Genomic DNA, 20,000 nt, shown 5'->3' with positions numbered 1-20,000 from the left:
CAAGACACAGCTTTAGTCCCCCTGCTTCTATGGTGAGCATTTGCCAGCTCAGCCATCCACCCCCATTCCCCTGAGCCAAGAATGAAGATGTTGTGGAAAATAAACAAGGGGGCATTGCTAATCTATTAATTTCAAGGCAATTGAAAATGCCAGCCAGCTTCAGTCGGTGCCAGTTTGGTTGGACATCTCTTCCAGCGCTGGTGGTGCCAAGCTCATTGGGAATGTTAGCCAGAGCATCGCAGCCCCCACGGTGTACAGAGTTCCTCTGGCAGGCAAACGCAAGCCTGAGTTAATTGGGATGCTCGTGAATTATGTGTGTAGAATTAGCCCAGAAGTGCTCAGTTCCTGGAGCAGAAGCCAGCCCTTGTAGAGAGTCCATCTTCCCACGTCCCGAGGACAGCTGCCCTGAGGATGGTCGGTAGAGGAAGAGCTACTGGAGAAAGCGGTTCTTACTGTTTGCTATCTTTCTGTTACATTCTTTGGCAAATCAACACAAACAGAAGCATGCTGTTTTTAAACCCATTTTTAAGTTTAAAAATTAGTCAGGTCCTATAAACAGAATCAAGTACTTTTTTGTGCCCCTTCCTACCCACTTTCAAGCAGGCTGCGCCTTCGGCCAATTGGTTTTTCTCCTGGATCTCTTTTCCTTTGTGTCCTCTCAGAGAACTAGAAGCCTGCCTAGGGGTGGAGTTTCTGGGGAAAGCTGTTTTATATGTACTCAAACCTTGGAATGGCATGCAAAAAAGTCTCAGCCCCAGGGACTGGGAATGTAGCGCAGTGGTACAGTGCTTGTCTATCTTGTGTAGGCCTCTGGGTTCCATCCTCAGTATGAGAGAGAGAGAGAGAGAGAGAGAGAGAGAGAGAGAGAGAGAGAGAGAGAGAGAGAGAGAGAGAGAGAGAGAGAGAGATCGCAAGAGCAATTTTTTTGCTTGGTCTAAATTGCAGTTCTGTAAAGTGAAATAACTACATTGCCCCCAAGAGGCAGTGTGGATTAATCGCTGTTGTCTAGATGTTTGACTATGACTTTAGCAACTGCAGTACTTTTTGAAAGCCATTCGAAAGGTCCTTTACTTTATCGGATGGCGTTGAAAGGACATGCCCATAGCTTAGGGCACATAAAAGTGGAACCTTTTGTTCAAGCGCTTGGTAAGTGAGGCTCACGGTCGTCTGCAGGCCTCTGTCTCTGTCATGCAGGATGTACAAACAGAAGTTGGCTAAAGTTAAGAGAAGAGACGTACAGAGTATGGAACTGTAGAACACGTTACACAGTAATGGCTTCCAATCACCACATTGTTAACATGGTTACTTTTGTGTGTTACAAGATGGCCTCAGCGTGGCTTGGTAGAGTGGCTTGTGATTGAACTGCTGATCCTACTGCCTTCGCCTCCGTGTGCAGGGATCACAGGTGTGGGCAAGCACCCCGTTTGGGCATCAGACCCAGGTCTGTTATACACCTAGTCATGTACTTTCTTTTTTTTTTTTTTTTTGGTTTATCGAGGCAGGGTTTCTCTGTATAGCCCTGGCTGTCCTGGAACTCACTTTGTAGACCAGGCTGGCCTCGAACTCAGAAATCCACCTGCCTCTGCCTCCCAAGTGCTGGGATTAAAGGCGTGCGCCACCACGCCCGGCGTCATGTACTTTCATGGACCCTATTGCAGGGATTAGATTCAGCTTGGGAACAGCCGGGTCAGCACTGCGAATCCTGAGGGTCAGTTGTGAGGGATCATTGATCCAGTGGGAGTCCTGAGGCAGTTCCGTTGTCTGCTGGAGAGGTCTCTGGTGGCTTGGAGATTTCTCAGGGCATGACATGCTCAGAGCAGTCATGATCATGACAAAGAGAATGCCCGAGCACAGAGGCAGACAGTGTGTCGGGAGTGCAGAAGCCCGTGTGTCACTCCTGTACCGAGGTTCTGGGAGACAGTGGCCTATGTGCATTTAAGGCCTGGAGCTGGAGAGTGACTATTTTTCCACAGATAAGAATGAAAGAATTCCATGTCCAGTGTCGCTCCCTGTGCCCTAGACTTCTCTTGACTGCCTTGAGTCTTGATAAACCACTCGGTGTTTAGGCGCTGTGCCCCCAGGCTGTTAGATACAAGAGCTTGGACTTTTCCATACAAAAGGCTTTTTCTACTCTTGCCTTTCTGTTGTGTGTTCAGGTGAGAAGGAAGAGCAAGAAGTATCAGAGAGCCCAAGAGGCAGGGAAGGGCACCCCATGCTGACACATGAGAGGGAGGGAGGGAGGGAGGGAGGGAGGAAGGAAGGAAGGAAGGAAGGAAGGAAGGAAGGAAGGAAGGAAGGAAGGAAGGAAGGAAGGAGCGCTACGATAAGAAGGCAGGACCCAGATGTGATCCTCAGCACAGCTCAGCAAGCTGGAGGGCCGGGACTGTGTATGGGTGCCATACCTGGGTGCTTGGATGCCCTGCTTGGGCTTCTTCTCAGTCCCCAGGGAGGACAGCCCTGATCTCCTCTCTGCCTTCGTCTGCTGCCCCTGAGAAGCAAGACTGCCCTGCACCCCTCGGGTTGCTCACCACAGCTCAACAAAGTGGGGAGGGGAGCTGTTAGTTAGTTTGTCTGTGGTGTTGTTTTTAGTTTGGAGGAAGAATAAATTACTTTTCTAAAGGTATAAACTTTTATAATAACCAACTTTAATTTTCAATTGTAGATTAGAAAGAAATTTAAATAGGCAGAAGGGGTAAGAAAAAAAAATGTAGTGTGGTACTTAAGATCTTTTGCATGTATGATTTATCCCCAAATTTCATTTTAAGATCAACTGTATAGTAAGGCAGCTGTACTCTTTGGGGGAAAAGGTCTCTGTCCCTAGAGTGACCATTACTTCTTAAAAGTATTTGTAGGAGTAGGTCCTGCTCTGCCATGAGCTCCAGTCTCTCACCCCCACCTTTCCATGCTTGGACCATTTTCTAGGCCAGAAAAAGTTGCAGGCTGTCGCCATTCCTCAGAGAGCAGGAGCCACACAGAGCAGAGTGTAGCATGCACTCTCTCTCCAAGACTGCAAGCAAATGTGACCTGTGCTCTGTGCTCCCTGACACAGTGCTTCCCATAGACTGTGGGGGCAGGAATAGAAGCAACTGTGTGCCCAGATTCAGAGAGTGAGGTGTGCACCATAGGCCCGGTGAACCCTGGCACACACCCTTGTGGTGACCAGGCTTCCAAAAGCACACAGCAGGGCTGAGAAGATGAGCTGAGGCCTTCTCTTTCCACGAGGACAGGAAAAGGGAGCAGGGCTAGGATCTCTGGGTTGGGAAGGTCTGTAGGTGCCATCAACAGGAGCCAGCTGGCTGGCAAGTCCAAGTCCTTTTCTTCGAGAGCAGTTTTGACCAGGAGTTTGAGGGTCAGGGTCAGTACCAGAACTGGTACCATATGGCTAGAAGTGGACAGGGGTCATAGAACTTAGAAAAGGAGGCAGGCCAGGCTTGGAATGTCCAACCCAAAGCCAACTGAAGCAGCCCAAGGCTGGTCTGCACAGTTTGTGCTCCGAGACTGTCTCACATTCTAGTAAAGATTAATACTGCCCTCAGATGAACTCAGAGTGAGCCGTGGAAACAAGCAGGGGCATGCCCAAGTTTATGAACGGAAGCAAGCCAGTGAACCTGAAAGGCCGCCTTTCTTTTTGACTCACAGGCTCTGGCAGTGGAGTCGGGTCAGAACATGGCAGGGGTTATTTCAGTTCATGTCAAAGTAGGTCAGTAGCCTCGGAGCCAGGTCTGCCTCAAAGTGGCCAGGGGTGTGGGCCTGGCTCCTCGTATTCATTTCTCTAGTTGGGATAAACTTATCTTTCATTTTTCTACCAAGAGTAAGACAGAGCCTGTCTTCACATCTGCTGCTCCAGATTGCTTGTGTTTGGCATAGCTGGTGCACCATGCCACAGTCTGGGTGCTGCTGAGGACTCTGCTAGAATCTCCTCTGTGCCACACCAAAGATGGCCAAGGTCAGAGCTAGGCCTGGCCACAGCTGTCCCGCTGCCTAGGGCTAGCCAGATTATTGACGACGGCAGGACTGAAATACCAAGGGATGTTACCCATTAAGTCATTTTAGCAGACAGCTTTGCCCAGTCTGACTTTAGTTATGAAAAAGAAAATAAGGGAGAGAGAGAGGGAAGGGAAGGGAAGGGGAAGGGGAAGAAGGGGAAAGAAGAAGGGGAAGGAAGAAGGGGAAAGGGAAGGAAGGGGAAGGGGAAGAAGGGGAAGGGAGAAAGGGAAGGAAGAAGGGGAAGGAGAAAGAAGAAGGGGAAGGCAGAAGGGGAAGGAAGGGGAAGGGGAAGGCAGAAGGGGAAGGGGAAGGAAGGGGAAGGGGAAAGAGAAGGTTTCCTGAGCCAAGGAGGTGGAATAGTTGCCATGCAAGTATAAGAACCTGAGTTCAACTCCCCCAAACCAGGTTAAAACATGTGATTTTCCTGTCTCAAGCATAGGGAGGTAGAGAGTCTAGGCAGATCAGTGAGAAACTCTGCTTTAAAACAGGGGGAATGTGCCTAAGGACCCACACCCAAGGCTGTCCTCGGGCTGTGACTCACTCACACAGATACATGCAACTGTACATGTATGAACACTCAACACAACATACACACACACACACACACACTAAGTTTTCTAGGTAAAACACATCCCAGCAAACCTACCTCACTTTAGTTAGATTTTGTTAGAAGAGGGAACACGCCAGAATCGTCTGGAGACACTTCTATTACGTAAACCTTCACTGACAGTGGAAGCTTGAACATATCTAATTTCCCATTTGAAAAACCATAATTACTCATATATCATTCCATCGATATGTGGAAATCTGTCAATCTAAAGCATTATCTATTATTTTTAAATCCGATCTGCCTCTGTCAACATAAAATAGTATTTGATTTATAAACATTCCCCAAACTTTCTATATACTTTTGGAGGGGGGGGGGTCTTTGACAAATGTTACTTATTGTGTTTTGTTGTTGTTGTTGTTTTACTGTGCTTTTTAACACTACTGACTCCACCTCTTCTGCACTCCAGCCAAGTGGAGGCCAGGCGGGCGGGGTGAGCTGCCCCACAGGATTCATGTCCCTGAATTTGGTCACTAGGCCAATTTGCTGCGTCTCAGCTGGTGGCTCCTTTTGGAACTGCAGTAGCTTTGGTGAATGTCTGTTTTCTTGTTCTTTCTAATACCTCTTTAATATGAAGCCTGTCAAGCCTGAATGCTTTCTTTCATTCAAAGACTTTTTCTCTTGTGTGAAATATTTTGATGGCCGGCCTGCTCTTGGATTTGCTTTATACTCTGTGACGTCTAGAAAGTTTTTTTTTTAAAGATTTATTTATTATTATACATAAGTACACTGTACACTGTAGCTGTCTTCAGATGCACCAGAAGAGGGCATCAGATCTCATTAGGGATGGTTGTGAGCCACCATGTGGTTGCTGGGATTTGAACTCAGGACCTTCGGAAGAGCAGTCGGTGCTCTTAACCATTGAGCCATCTCTCCAGCCCGTCTAGAAAGTTTTAATTCCCGATCCTCTGAAAAGCTTGATTACCTGATCAAACTCAGCAAATACTGTTTCTAAAATTCCATCCCAAGTTCAGTCAGCTCTTAGTCATGTTGGGGAGGAAAGGGTTTATTCAGCTTACATTTCCATACTGCTGTTCATCACCAAAGAAGTCAGGACTGGAAGTCAAGCAGGTCAGGAAGCAGGAGCTGATGCAGAGGCCATGGAGGGATGTTACTTACTGGCTTGCTTCCCCTGGCTTGCTCAATGTGCTTTCTTATCGACCCCAAGACTACCAGCCCAGGGATGGCACCACCCACAGTGTTCTTCCCACTCACCCCCAACCACCACCACTCCCCCACCCCCACCGCCTTGGTCACTAATTGAGAAAATGCCTTACAGCTGGATCTCATGGCTTCATTTCCTCAAGGGAGGCTCCTTTCTATGTGATAACTCCAGCTTGTGTAGACACACATAACCAACCAGTACAGCTCTCTATCTTTCTACATATTCCTAAGTTCTATGTACATCATAGCACATCTCAGGGGTTGTTACTAAAGAAAGCTTGGAGCTAGAAAGAGCTCGGCATTTAAGAGCATGTAGAAGACCTGTGTGTGAGTGCTAGCACCCCCACCAGATGCCCCACATCTGCTTGTAACTCCTGTCTCAGGGGATCTGATGCCCTCTTCTGGCCATAGCAAGAACTGCAGTCACATCCACAAGCCCACCCTATGTAAAAGGAAAAATAAATCAGAAAAGTTTGGATGGTTTGTCCATAGAGGCTGGGTTGCTGCTCTTTAGTGTCAGGGCAAATGTCGTGAGGGATCTGGGGCATTTCCATCTCCAGCTCTCTAGTGACACTTTGAAAAGAGAAGTCTACCTTCTGCTGATTAACTATCCTTAAAGTTGTAAACGGAACGGCTCTTACACAGTGAAGCAAACCAACTAGTAAGAAAGAGGCCGACTTGTATTTACTGGCTATAGTTCTAAGTACCAGAAATGGGCAACAGAGGCCAAACATAGGCACAGGATCCACGCATCCAAGGTGAAAGCCGGTGCCGGTCACCAGTGTAGCAGCCACACAGTGGCTTTGCTCTGTCATGCTGGGACGTGCTCTTACCTCCACCCATCCGCCCTGCCCCTCAAGGTGTCTGAACCCTTGGCAAAGTGAGCTTTAAATCTTACAGATCATCAGGGCTTCCATTGGAGACAGTGCCCTCCTGGTTGGGGAGGAGACGGGGAGTTGGATTATAAATGGGATTTACACTGTTAGGTGGATACTGCGAGTTTATGTTTAGTCTGTCTGCTCTAGTGTGTTTCTTCTTAATTACATGTCACCTGGAATGTGTTTCAGCGGTCTATATTCAGAGCCTGCTTACAGAAAAGAGATTCTTAAATTGGCTTAGAAGAAAACGGCTGGCTTCCTGCTTTAGGAAGTAATTTGTGAGTTTCAGACATACTCCTAGAGTCTCTGGACCTGTTGAGAACATTCACTCTGTTTTGCCTTTGTTAGTTAATAATGTAAGGTGGTTTGGTTCTGTTTTAAACAGGGTCTTAACCATGTAGCCCTAGCTGGCTTCTAACTCAATATGTAGACCAGGCTGGTCCAAAATTTTTGGTGATCATCTTGCCTGTGTCTCCTGAGGGCTGGAGTTGCCGGTGTGCACCCCTGTGCCTGGCTAGTATGTTTCCCTGTTTCATGATCGACCAATAAGATAATATTCATTGCAAGTGGAAATGCTGTTCAGAAAACTGCTCATATGAATTTTTATGTCTCTGACTGTCGCCCAGCTTAAATGGTCTTTTTCCGTAAATGTAGAACCATGAGACCCCAGCCGCAGACCTGAGTCTAGAGTCTCAGGCTGTATTCCAGCTCCCTCAGGAGACTGGTGAGGGGGAATCGCAAACTCAAGGCCGACTTGAGGACCTTTGGTGACTCTGTCTTAAAATGAAATGGGATGAGGGGGTTAGGAGTGAGTCAGCAATGGAATGGTTGCCTGTCATGTTTGAAACCCAGGGCTCAACCCCCAGGACAAAAGACAGACAGACAGACTGACCGGCACTCTACATGATGACAGTTTTTCTTTATACACAGAAGAACTTGAAAACTCTTCATAAGAAACTTAGAATGAATGCATGCTTATGCGCGCTCTCTCGCTGTGGCAGAAGAGACAAGAACCTGCAGGGAGGCCAGCTGCACAGATCGGGGTAGGGGTGGGGTGTGAGGATTCCTGAGAAAGGCCAGGCCACTTCCAAGGTACAATCCTTAGCTCTATGGGACTCTCCCTTGTTCAATGGCCATGGCCACCCACGCAAGTGAGGAGCATCTTAGTGACCGCAGTTCCTATCTGCCACATCGCCCAGGCTGACCATCATCCCATGCTATCAACTAAACCCTGTTAGACGCCCAGGTCCATGGGGCTCCGGGCCTCGGTGGCAGGTCTGTGTGGCTTCTGTGTTTGGGGTGCACTTCCACGTGGGGTGCTTCATTTTCAGTGCCGGCTCCTCGGGATGCCCGCCTCCTGTTGCCTTAATTCATCCAAACGAGAAATTTCAGCTTTTGTTTAAAATATTCCTTCATTTTCTTATGGTAATTTGTTTTTTTGGTTTTTGGGTTTTTGTTTTTTTTTTTTTTTTTACAATTGTATACATTTGGAAATGTCATGGCAAACCCCCATCCATCCGCACAGTAATTTTAAGTTTAAATAATGAATGAATCAATAAGCTTAGTGATAATAAACAGGTAAATGGAGAGTGCTATATGTTCTGGGTGACTTTCAGCTAGATGAACAGTCTCTGTGTTCTTCCAGGGAAAGAGAAACAGTGGTTTCAGACAGTGTTTCTTTGGAAGCCAGAAGCACTGCAAACTGACAAAGCTCTGTCCAGCCATGGGCTACACGTTCAGGCTCGCTGCTCGGAACGACATCGGCACCAGGTATGGCGTCTCCTTTTCTCCTTGCCCGTCAAACGTCAGGGCATGGCTCTGGCAGTCTCTCACATTGCTTGAAGGTGTGAGGATGCCACCTCTGCACAGAGCACCTGAGAGCAAATCCTGAGGTGGGAGAAGACCTCTGAGGTGGCCGGCCTAGCTGGACCTCTCTCAGCCTCACTGCTGTCATGGGGGAAGGCAGCAGGAGAGATTTGTAAAGGAAGCTGCCCCTCCCCCAACACCTGCTCCTATTCCACCTCACTTTTGGGGGGTGGGGTGTAGGGGGCTAGGGGAGTTTCGAAACAGGGTTTCTCTTTGTAGCCCTGGCTGTCCTGGAACTCACTCTGTAGACCACGCTGGCCTCGAACTCAGAAATCTGACTGCTTCTGCCTCCCGAGTGATGGGATTAAAGGCGTGCGCCACCACACCCAGCTTCCACCTCACTTATAATGGGACGGTCCTCCAGAGCCTTCATTTTCATTTGTGTGACTGTTACTGATACTGAGGGCTGCCGAGCAGCTATCAAGTTGCAGAGATACAGAAAACCTGGACTGCCTCTGCTACAGATGTCTCTATGCAGGCGGCAAAAGGAATGAAAGAAACCACTCCTAACCTAGGGGCCTGTTGATTAAGGGGCTTTGAAAATAGACATCTCAGTTCTTGCTAGATACCTCTTGATCAAGAGGAAAAATCTCTTTCTTTCATAACTGCATCTTAAAGACTAGGCCATGCAGTGGCCCTAGCCTAGAGAACCTCTCTGAAACATCACAGAGTTTTTAGAACTCCCTCCCGGTGCCTGGAAACCAATATATCCTAAGAGTTTTCTGTCTGGAAATGTCGGCACGATAAAGGCGTCTATGGTTGAACAATTTTTAAATGAATTAGAAGCACTCACAGAGTTGGAAAACTGTGAGACTCAGGTTCCATCAGCAGAGTCGCTTGTTGGTACCCACCTTCATTTGCAGTCCTTCTGTAGCCGCTGCTCTTGCCTTAATAAATACAGTGCCACGGTGTGCTTTTGAGGGAAGTAAAACCGCCAGCCTCCTCTCTCATGTCTGCCGTGCTCTTGTAAGTGCAGACCGTAGAGCCCACTATGGCACTTTGAAGCTCTACTGGGCCATCTCCTGTATACAGGATCCCTCTGACACAGTCCCCACCTGTCTCCTGTGCTCACTCCTCCACAGTGGTTACAGCCAGGAGGTCGTGTGCTACACGTTGGGAAACATCCCCCAGATGCCTTTGGCACCCCGGCTTGTCCGAGCCGGCGTCACCTGGATCACCCTGCAGTGGAGCAGGCCAGAAGGCTGCTCGCCCGAGGAAGCGATTACCTACACCCTGGACATCCAGGAAGATGAGAACGTGAGTCCCGCAGTGTGCACGCCTGCAGAGCATCCAGTCCTTACTAACTACCTAAACTCAGGGCCACTCCTCATCCCTGGCCTTCCCAAACTCAGCAAATGAGTCATCCATTGACCCCAGATAGAGTCAGCCAGCAAACCTTCCCAAGCCCTTCTTCAAAATTTCCCTGGAATCTAACCAACTTTGCCGTCCCTCCTCCGTACCCCAGCACAATATCACCACTGTGTGCTGTGGTGTGATCCCCGCCACACAGTCACAGTTCATGGTACCCACCAGCACCCTGGCAGGGGAGCCTCAGCTCTCCAGTGCCTTCCCACCCACCCCGGCCTGTGTGTGCGGCTTTGTCACAGGCCTTGTTGCTTATACCGCTGTGCCCAGCCTTATGAACTTGCATGTCCTGTGCCCTCTGCAGGGAGGGCCTTGCAGATCCCTAACTCACTTTCCCTGGCTTCCTTCCATGCCCACTCTGGAAAGTCTCTGTCATGTAGAAGCATCCTATAGTTTATGCTGGGCGTGTGGCACTGGGTATTTGAAATGTGGCTGCTGACCTACAGAGCTGAGCTTTTAACTGATTAAGTTTGAATCCTGAGAGCCACATGTGGCCACCATACTTCATCAACCCGTGCTGCTGTGGCAGCCCCTCAGGAGCTCTGGCAGCCTGCCCGCCTCACCTCCATACACCTTCCCAGCCTCCAGTGCCACACTGCGTGCCTCTGTCTGTGTTAGGGTTTTCTTTCTTAAACGTGTCTTAAGCTGACACTTAAGGGCTTGTGGACCAGGCTCTGCACACCTTTTAGCAGGGGACATTCTCTTGAGTGTGAAGGGAACATGATGCTCAGAAGGATGAGGGAGAAGAAGGGAGAAAGGAAGGGAGGGAGGGAGGGAGGGGAGAATGCTATGGCTTGAGTTCAGTGTATTCACCTGTATTGGTAAGGGCTACCCTTATAGGAGTGTGTCCCTCCCATCCGAGCCCTGCTTTCCCCCTTACCCAGAAGGGGGCGCCATGAGCTCAGAAGCCTTGCCTGTCCACTGTTGCACCGCCCTGTTGGAATGTGTCAGCTTCGACTCAACAGGCTTTGCTTGTGACAGATCTAGTGTTAAATAAAATGTTCAAAGTGCTTCGACTTTGTTATAATAAGGCTGACCTGCAGTGTGACAGCTGCATTTAGCTCTGCATGCCACCCGTGGCACCGTGGGGCCTGCCCTCTCTCAGCAGTGGCTGCCAGGCTTCCGGCTACAGCTCAGAAGACAAAGTCACAGCACAGAAACCCCGGGCCCTTAGGAATCGAGGCCGCGGCGTTATGATTCCGATGTTGTGGTTCCAATGTCTCTTTCTGGCTTTGCCTCTTCAGGATAGCCATTTCCACCCAAAATACACTGGAGAGGACCTAACGTGCACTGTGAAAAATCTCAAACGAAGCACGCAGTATAAATTCAGGGTGAGTCTCCTCAGCTTGGCTAACCTTGCCACTTTGACGCCTCTGCACTTACGTTTCAAATGGAGTCTGCAGGCCAAAAGGGGGCAGACGTGGACAGCACTTTCAAAGTGCCACTGGCCCTATCAAGCACCCACCAGATTTTAATTTGAAAATAGAGGTTCTGGGCAGGAGCCCGTGTGAGAAGATGCTGTAGTGGGGTTGCCCTAGCCAGGGCCGGTGCGCGGCTGAGAAAGCCCTGACCAGATGCCTGCGTCCCTGCACGCACTGGCACCCGTTCCTTCCCGGGCTTTAAACCACGTGTACGGCTGGAAAGACCCTCGGATCTTTCCTCTCATGTTTGTTTTTCTCTTCTCTGTCCCATTCCTTCCACAATTTAAACTTCCTCAGTTTAGGCCACTGGTTCTCAGCCATCTTGATGGTGTGACCCTTTAATACCCACAACCATAAAATTATTCCCATTGCTACTTCATCACTGTAATTTTGCTCCTGCTATGCATTGTGATGTAAACACCTGCAGTTTCTAATGGTCTTAGGGGACCCCTGCAAAAGAGCCATTTGACCTGCTGGGTTGGGGGGGCCTTTGCTTATAGACAGCCACCAGTAACATTACAGTAGGGATTCACGTCACAGCTGCAGACTTGAAAGCTGCTGCTTTGCAGTGTTCTCAATGCCTTTCCGTCACAGTGTCCTATGTTGGTCATGTGCACGGCACCCTATTTCCTTGCTTGCCCTGAGGATGCTCCGCCCTCCTTTCTCTAATTTTAGGGCTTAGTAATTTAATTTGGCATTTAGTCACTTTAGTATTTGTCAAATTATCAAGTGGAATGTTGTGACTGACTATTTGAGGAATATAATTGTGTCTTGGTATGCTAAAAATACTTAATCTTGGCTCCCAGAGCATAGCTGTACTACTGACATTGTACACAAGGTGGCACCATCTGTCTTTTCCATAAATAAAGTTCTGTCTAGTTTATCCCTGCATTTTCTTCTCATCAAACAGCACAGGATACATAGAAACTACTGGTTTTATATACAATACCACTGCAGCCTCCTCTCCCTCCTCCTCCTCCTCTTCCTCCTCCTCCTTTAGTGAAGCCTGGTTCTCCTCTCTTCCAGGAGTGCCTGGCACTGGCTGCATAGCCTAGAATGGTTTCAGACTCAGTCATCTTGCCTCAGCCACCCTGCTTGTACCACTACCCTGGGCTTATATTTTCTCTTGTAAGGATCTACAGATGTCTTTAGCTGAAACCTACCTTTTGGTTTTATTTTTAATTGTTAATAACCAAATTTAAGTAAAATAAGTAATCACAAACACTGAAATCAGCAGTCTCAAGAAAGAAAACAAATGACTGGGTAGATATGTGTCAGTCTGTCTGTCCATGTCTAACCTTGCAATGGTACAAAGTCCCAGGAGACTTCATAGCCCATAACCAACATGCGCTAATGTGTCCGTGTTTGTTCTGCAGCTGACTGCTTCTAACATGGAGGGGAAGAGCTGCCCAAGTGAAGTCCTGGTTTGTACAACTAGCCCCGACAGACCTGGACCTCCGACCAGACCCCTCATTAAAGGACCTGTCACATCGCATGGCTTCAGTGTCAAGTGGGGTAAGTCTCCTGCCCTACTACTGCCGTGACAAATCAAACACAAGGGGAAAATATCACCCGTGAGGGCTTCCTGCATTTATTAGACATTTGTGAGGACTGGAGGGGCACTGAATGTTAATATATAGTCTCATGTTAGTGGACTTCTTACGTGAACAGTTTTAAGAGGATCTCATTTATTTCATATTTTCTATGTTACATTTTTCTCCTTTATTTTAAATGCTTTGTTAACTTGAGTTTGAGAATTTATGATAATTCATTCCATCATGGCTTACCTTTTTAAAAAAATCAATGAAATTTAATATAAAATATTTCTAAATTGAGATTGGATTTCAAATCTAGATATGTAATCCTAAAGTAGATTTTTTTTTTAACATACAGAGTGTTTAAGTTGCAATAGAGTAGACTTTTGCTTTTGTGCTGTTTGGGGTATCCCTGCCCACCTCCCCCTTCACCCCCCACACCCGTGAGTTCCATGGTTTTCACGTGGGCTAAGGTGACCTGGAGGACACTGACACTCAGCTCTGCAGAGCAGGTCATTTCAGGGAAACGCATGTCACTGTGCGACTGTAGCACTTGTAATCATGCGTAAGGCTGTTAGGACATGTATGCTCTGCACTGATGTCCTGTGAGAATGTGTGTGAACAGCAAGTGAAGGGCAGAAGAGAAAACATTAGAGTTGTAAGGTAATGTACGCAGGGCGCAGTTTAAAGCACTGTGGGTCGTTGGAGACCAAGCTCGAGCATGCTGTACTGAGGTGTCAAAGAGCTCTGAGGTCGGCTTCCCTGGAGGACAAGGTTAGGTAGGAGTGGAGCCCTCTGGGCTGCCTGCCTCCCTGGGTCGCCCCCTTAGCTCTGTGCTTTGTCCTTATCAGGATTGCTGTACACGTTATTATTGAAGTGTGTGTGTGACAAATGCACACCCCTGGAAAGTGAGCTGCACAAATCAGTGTAAGCAGCGTCGAGGCCTTGGAAAGTCCCCTCCATGTGCAGAGGGGCTGCTGGCAGACATGAGTTCTTCACAGTTTGGCAAAATCATCCCGCCTGGTGTTTTTAATCTCACAAAGCAAAGAAAGCTCTTGCAGGTATACATGTCTATATCTGGAGACCATGATCCCAGGTGACATAGGGCTCTGGTGGTAGACGGAGCTGTCCCCCCAAAATGCCCGATGCCTGTGCTGATCGCTCTGTACTGCATCCGGGACACTGGCAATGTCAAGTTTGTTTGATAGAAAAGTGAGGTGCGATGAAATTACTCCATTCCAACACTTTATTTATTTTGTCAATGCATTTTTTTCTCTACCCTTCCCATTTTTCAAAATCATCTAGTTGCTCATAAGTATGTGACATAAAAATAATAAAACAGTATAAATACCTGAATATTTCAACTTTCCATAAAAATCACCCACCCTTAAAGAGCCACTTCAGAGTGCTCCTCGTGATGTCACTTTTAGGAAAATCATTCCATCTGTCAAGTTTGATGCGCGTTCCTAAATCAGTGCGCAGTCTTACATTCCGTTCTGTGTTTCAGTGACCTTAAATAGCAGTCTAATAAAATTCCATCTCTTGGCATTGGGGGGCCAGAGTGGGAGATTCATGCCACTCAGTACTGGGGTCACGGTGGGGTACTGAGGCAGGAGCATTCCCAGAACCTTGATGTCAACCTGAGCAGAAGTATGAGATGCTATCTCAAGAAAATCTTTAAGGGGCAGGTTCCTTAAAGATAATGAGTTGTGCTCTTTGGTCCACGTTCGATGGACGGCTGTATAGCGGAGGTGCTCTTGTACTCTGTAATGATGCTGGCCAGTGACACCCAGTGCTCTCCTCACTCATCTCTGCCTACTCTGCAGATGCTCCAAAGGACAACGGTGGCTCAGAAATCCTGAAGTATCTGCTGGAGATCACGGAGGGAACTTCTGAAGGTGACACTTTGGAAACTGTATTACACAATGCATCCCCACCCGGTCCCCACCCTGATGTGGTCAGACCCTCTGCAGTAGCTGCAGCAGACATCCATTAGTTCTAACGATAGAGCTAGTAGTGTAGTCAAGCCATAGCAAGCATCAGCATGTCTGTCTGTCTGTCTGTCTCTCTCCCTGCCCTCCCTCCCGTCCTCTTCAGCTAGCTTTCCTTCCTACGCATCCTCAGCAAGCTCTCTACAGCCCACTGTGTCCCTGCATATGGTTTTGTCTGTCAGATACCACAGTTCACTCTGCTTGAAGTACCCATTTTTGACAAATGACAATTTTTGTTTCTGTTTTTGTTTCTATTTTCTATGTTGAGTTTGAAAGGACAGCCACTCCTTAATAGAGTGAATGAACTTGAGGCTTTCTCCCCTAGGCTGTCACGTGCCTTATCTGGCCGTTGTTAGCAGTAAATGCCTGGCATCCTTGCCATGGCCAGCCACAACCACATCATAGTGTGGCCAGGGACGGGTGTCAGACTTACAGAGCACACTGGTCTCTGTTGTGACTCTGGAGTTAGAGTTCTCAGCAATTGTCACACTGTCAGTGTTAAGATGAGGCCATGGGGCTTGCCATGGAGTCTCCTGACCTGCGTTGAGTCCCTGACACCCAAGTATAAATGGACAGAGAGAACCAGCTGCGGACCCCACCCCNCCCCTCCCTATCCCCGCCGTGGGCAGTGGCATACATGAGTGTGCACGTGCACCCTCACCACGCATGCGTAGGAGGTCAGACAGCGCAGGGCACGGCAGGAGAAGCTTTAAGGCCCTAGAGATGCACTTGCTTTTTCTTTCTAATAAAACTCACTGGGGTTCAACAGGAAAAGATATAGTTGTCAAAACTTTAAAACATAACCAAATTTTACTAATATGGCTGCTGCAATCATTACCTTTTTAAAAGTATGCATGAATATGGCAAAAGAGAGAGCCATGCAAACAAGTGGCAATTGTCTCTGGCTTGTTCTGACACCACAAGCACCTGGAGGTGGGTTTTTTTTTTTAAAAAAAAGCCTGTTAAGTACTGTTTTAGGCTGGAAATAGAATTCTTTGAGATGGGCACAGCTCTTCTTAACATAAAATCGGTTTCTGTGCTAGAGGCCTTATCTCATGTCTAAATTAAGACTAGGAGAGGAGTCAACATCTCCAAGTTGCTTACTGAGAAAGTATAAGTCTGCCTGTGGTTGCCCTGGCTCTCCCAGGTATGGACTCAGTGCAAGAGTAGGTGCTGTTTTACACTGATGGCCTGGCCGGTCCATGGGGTTGTGTGTCACAGGGCCTTTTCATGTGTCTGCCCAGAGCCCAGGCTCCACTGTCTAAATTCCCAGTTCCCACGGGCTGTATCCTAATTCAGACCTAACAAGGCACAGCCCCACCAGGCAGTAATAAACATCTAACTGGCCCTGAAGGGGTTTATGGAGGTTTGTTTATGAATAGGATAGGGCGGGCATATTTCCCTAAAACAGCTCCCGTGGTAAAGGCTCCCACGGAGGGAGCAAAACAGCGGCCAACAGCCTGCAGGTGCTTTTCCTCCTGAGCCTCAGCCTCGTGGGGCACCCTCCAAGTATCTCCAAGTGTCTGTCACCACCATCACAGCTGCATGCATGGGCTCCCTGGACACAACAAATCTTCATCTGTAAATGGCCTCACTGGTGCCCGCAGCAGCACCTTGTACAGGAAGCCTGCACCACGTGACAGCACCAGCTGCATAGCTGGCCCTGTGGCTACCTCAGAATGGCATTTCACAGCTGTGCAGCACTGTACCCTCCTCCTGTGCCAACTCCCGTGTTGGTAGTCAGCAGTGTCATAACGCTGGGACGATAGGAAGTGCCTCTACATTTCAGTGTTGGGTGATGCCAGGTTGCCGTGAAAGCCACTTGGTGTTTTTGTCTCAGATGCTGTTTCTAATGGGGACTGTCATGCTGTTACCAAGGCCTAAACTTACACCCATCTCATTTTCCAGCTGGGCAGTGGGAAGTGGCCTACAGTGGATCGGCTACAGAGTATGTCTTTACCCATTTGAAACCAGGCACTTTGTACAAACTGCGAGCGTGCTGCATCAGTACCGGTGGGCACAGTCAGGTTGGTTCATCAATGTGTGGCAGTGGGCCTCTAGGTCAAGTTGGGAAGTGCCATGTGAGTAGTGCAAGACGATGCTGCAGTTTTAAGTGTTCCTCATTGATGCAGCCTGCTTTAGTGTCACATCTGGATATGAAACATAGTCGTGACTTACAGGTACAGGGCAGAAAGAGTACCCAAATCCTCCACACATTCTGATGGGATTCTGATGTGTGTGTCTGTCCCTTATATGACCTTCACGTAATTGCACGGAGAGAAGAAATTAGTTAGGATTTGCATTAACTAAATAAGGGAAACCTCTGTCATTTCAAGGAGGGTAAAGTGTAGACTTTAGAGTCAAGACAAGACCTGCCTGGCTGTGCTGGAATGGGAACACATCTGTGAAGGTCCTTTACTGCCACCTTCTGGGAGACTGCTGTAAAAGCAGGATACGTCTGATTGATTGCACTTCAGCAGTTCCCTGTGTAGAGACTGCAGGCAGCAGCCATGGCTTCTCTCTATCAGAATGACTGTAGACAGCCAGGTGGCATACCAGGAGACTCCATTTATACCACACAGTGCTCACAGGCTCAATATATTCTAATAAATGCAGACAAAGTACTCTAGAGTCTGGGTGTCCTATTGACATCATGAGAGGCACTGTGATAGAAGTCTTCTTTTCACTGTAGATAATTAGAAACCATTAATGGTAAGAGAAAGAGAGATGGTACCTAGTGAGCCAGTAACCGATTGATAACGTTTTCCTGAATTTTACATATACACAGGCACTCTGCCCGTGTATATCATAGCAGTTCCTCAGGGTCTAGAGTTTTGTCTAGACAGAAAGACACACACACACACCGATGCACCCCACACAGGATAAGAGTCCAGTTTAAACACTTACAGAGTCCTGGGGCTGCCGGGAATGTCTCCCTGTTGGAGTATATCCAGACTGAGGCCACAGGGCATCAGTGGTACCTGCCATGTGAGCGGTTTGGCGGGGCACCATATGCACTAGCTGAAGGCATAGCGTCCATCCATCCTTTCCCCACCAGCATGCCCTGGAAGGAGTTGGAGCTCTCTGGCTCCACTTTGTCTCCTCGATCCTCATAAGATGATCAGCTTTCATATCACCAGCTTTGCAGAGCCAGATCCCACAAAGGAGGCCTAGTTTCTTTAGCACTGGCAGGTCTGCTGTAAGTGGCAGGCTCGGTGGGTAAATGCCCCCTTTACCTACTGCTCTGCTCTTCCTGGGGCGGCCTGGCCATTTACAGAACCATTCTTAATTTTATCAGTTGTTTTGTGTTCTCTTGGATCCTCAAGGAGGGTCTTCCTACTGCTGATGTAAAGGAAAATAATATGCTTACACAGGTGGGCCGTCCGCAGCCCTAGTAATCTGACATCAGAGAGAGCCGCTCCAGGTAGAACAAGCATTGTGTGCAGTGAGAGCCCACACTTTCAGGTGCAGACAGGCACAGAGCCTCCTAAAGACCTATATATATGTCAGCACACACATCTAGTGGCCCCATTTACAGTTGTGGGATAGTTAGCCTGGTGGATAAGGTGTGAGTGATTCACAGTAACTAAGCCATGGTCTCTCCGGTGTTTCTCCCACAGTGTTCTGAAAGTCTCCCTGTCCGCACACTAAGCCTTGCGCCAGGTCAGTGCCGACCACCGAGGGTTTTGGGTAGACCAAAGCACAAAGAAGTCCACTTAGAGTGGGGTGAGTGAACAAATCTTCACGTTGGCATCGACCAGGACAGTGGGAGACTGACACAGTGCTCAGTCACTCAGCTCCAGGGCTTCCTTCAGAAGCTGGGTCACCCACTGGCATGTCTGTTCTCCATAGCCTGGACCTTGGCTGTCTCTCAGGTGCAGCCTTCTATTGCTCATGCTCCCGTTCCTGACAGGGCTACACTTGCTGTTGCTACTCTCGACATTAGTGGCCGTGTTTCTAGAGAACTTTCCAGAATAGCCTGCCTCGTCCGGGGGTTGCTCAGCACCTGAAGAAAACGTGCATGATTTAGAGATTAAACCAAGAAATGGTTCAAAGAGCAGCGTCAAGTCCCTCCTCTGTGGGTTCTGGGATTTTCCTAGCCTTGTCTAACAGCACTTCCAGTTGTGCCAGCAGCCTACAAGTGTGCACATAGCAAGTGCAAATGTGTAGACCATTGGCAGACATTTTGGCCACCACTTATGTCTAAAGTGTAATAAAATGGAATGCCAGTTTGGGGTCATGTAGACTTAGCAGGGTGTCTGACTTTAAGTTATAGATATTTTTCCTTCCTTCCTTCTCATTATTAAATGTGAAAGGTTACCTAGTACTCCTGTTATTCCTGAATTACTTTTAATATAATAGAACATGTTTAAATGCATTTGCTTTGGGTAGTTTGGCTCATTCCGGAGCTTTTTCACTTTTTTGAATAGGAGGCTCCTTTTGTAATAGAAGCCTAAGGGCACATCACCTATATATTTTAAACAGTAAGAATAGAAAATCAAATGTAAGTTAGTCAACTAGAAATCCGAAGACTGAGGCTGGAGAGACAGGCAGTGGCTAACAGCACTTGCCGCTATTGCAGGGGGCCCAGGCTCAGTTCCTAGCACCCATGTGGTGTCTCACAAGCACCCCGAGCTGCAGTTTCTGAGGTTTCAGTGCCTTCTTCCGGCCTCCACATACGGTGCACACTCATGCATGCAGGCCCAACCACTCAGACCTGAGTAAAAATAAAATAAAGAGAAATCCAAAAAAGTGTTCAAAGATGAACATTTTTTACATCCGCAGATGTGCCTGCATCTGAAAGTGGCTGTGAGGTCTCAGAGTACAGTGTGGAAATGACGGAACCTGAGAATGTCGCCTCAGAGGTGTACCATGGGCCCGAGCTGGAGTGCACGGTTGGCAACCTGCTGCCTGGAACTGTGTACCGCTTCAGAGTGCGAGCTCTGAATGACGGAGGGGTGAGTATGAGCTTATGTACCACAATTAGAACACAAGCTACCTTTGTTAGCCTCCTGTAACCTCTCAGTTGTTTGTGACAACTGTTAAAGTATATGTAACAGCATCCTGATTTGAGAATCGATGTTGTCATGGTTTCCTGTAGGCCCCACACTACCAAGTTTCTGTCTCTCATTCTTTCCGTGTGTGTGTGTGTGTGTGTGTGTGTGTGTGTGTGTGTGTGTGTGTGT

The 20,000-nt window shown here is 48.1% G+C and overlaps 1 protein-coding gene across 8 annotated transcripts in view; it reads left to right on the top strand.

Annotated features, from left to right (window-relative positions):
• Positions 1–20,000, top strand: part of Fndc3b (fibronectin type III domain containing 3B) — a 294,093-nt gene that overhangs the window by 231,728 nt on the left and 42,365 nt on the right. For 7 of the 8 annotated variants that reach the window (XM_029475079.1, XM_021157455.2, XM_021157456.2 and 4 more), the window contains exons 12-19: positions 8,282–8,406; positions 9,585–9,759; positions 11,112–11,198; positions 12,665–12,803; positions 14,650–14,721; positions 16,723–16,841; positions 18,435–18,540; positions 19,600–19,772. In XM_029475079.1, the coding sequence (XP_029330939.1) occupies positions 8,282–8,406; positions 9,585–9,759; positions 11,112–11,198; positions 12,665–12,803; positions 14,650–14,721; positions 16,723–16,841; positions 18,435–18,540; positions 19,600–19,772 (996 nt within the window). The remainder of the gene's footprint in view (positions 1–8,281; positions 8,407–9,584; positions 9,760–11,111; positions 11,199–12,664; positions 12,804–14,649; positions 14,722–16,722; positions 16,842–18,434; positions 18,541–19,599; positions 19,773–20,000) is intronic. The other variant, XM_029475085.1, reaches the window with a different exon arrangement.

This window comes from Mus caroli, chromosome 3 (genome assembly GCF_900094665.2).
Source record: "Mus caroli chromosome 3, CAROLI_EIJ_v1.1, whole genome shotgun sequence".
NCBI lineage: Eukaryota > Metazoa > Chordata > Mammalia > Rodentia > Muridae > Mus > Mus caroli.
This window is presented reverse-complemented; position numbering and strand designations above follow the sequence as displayed.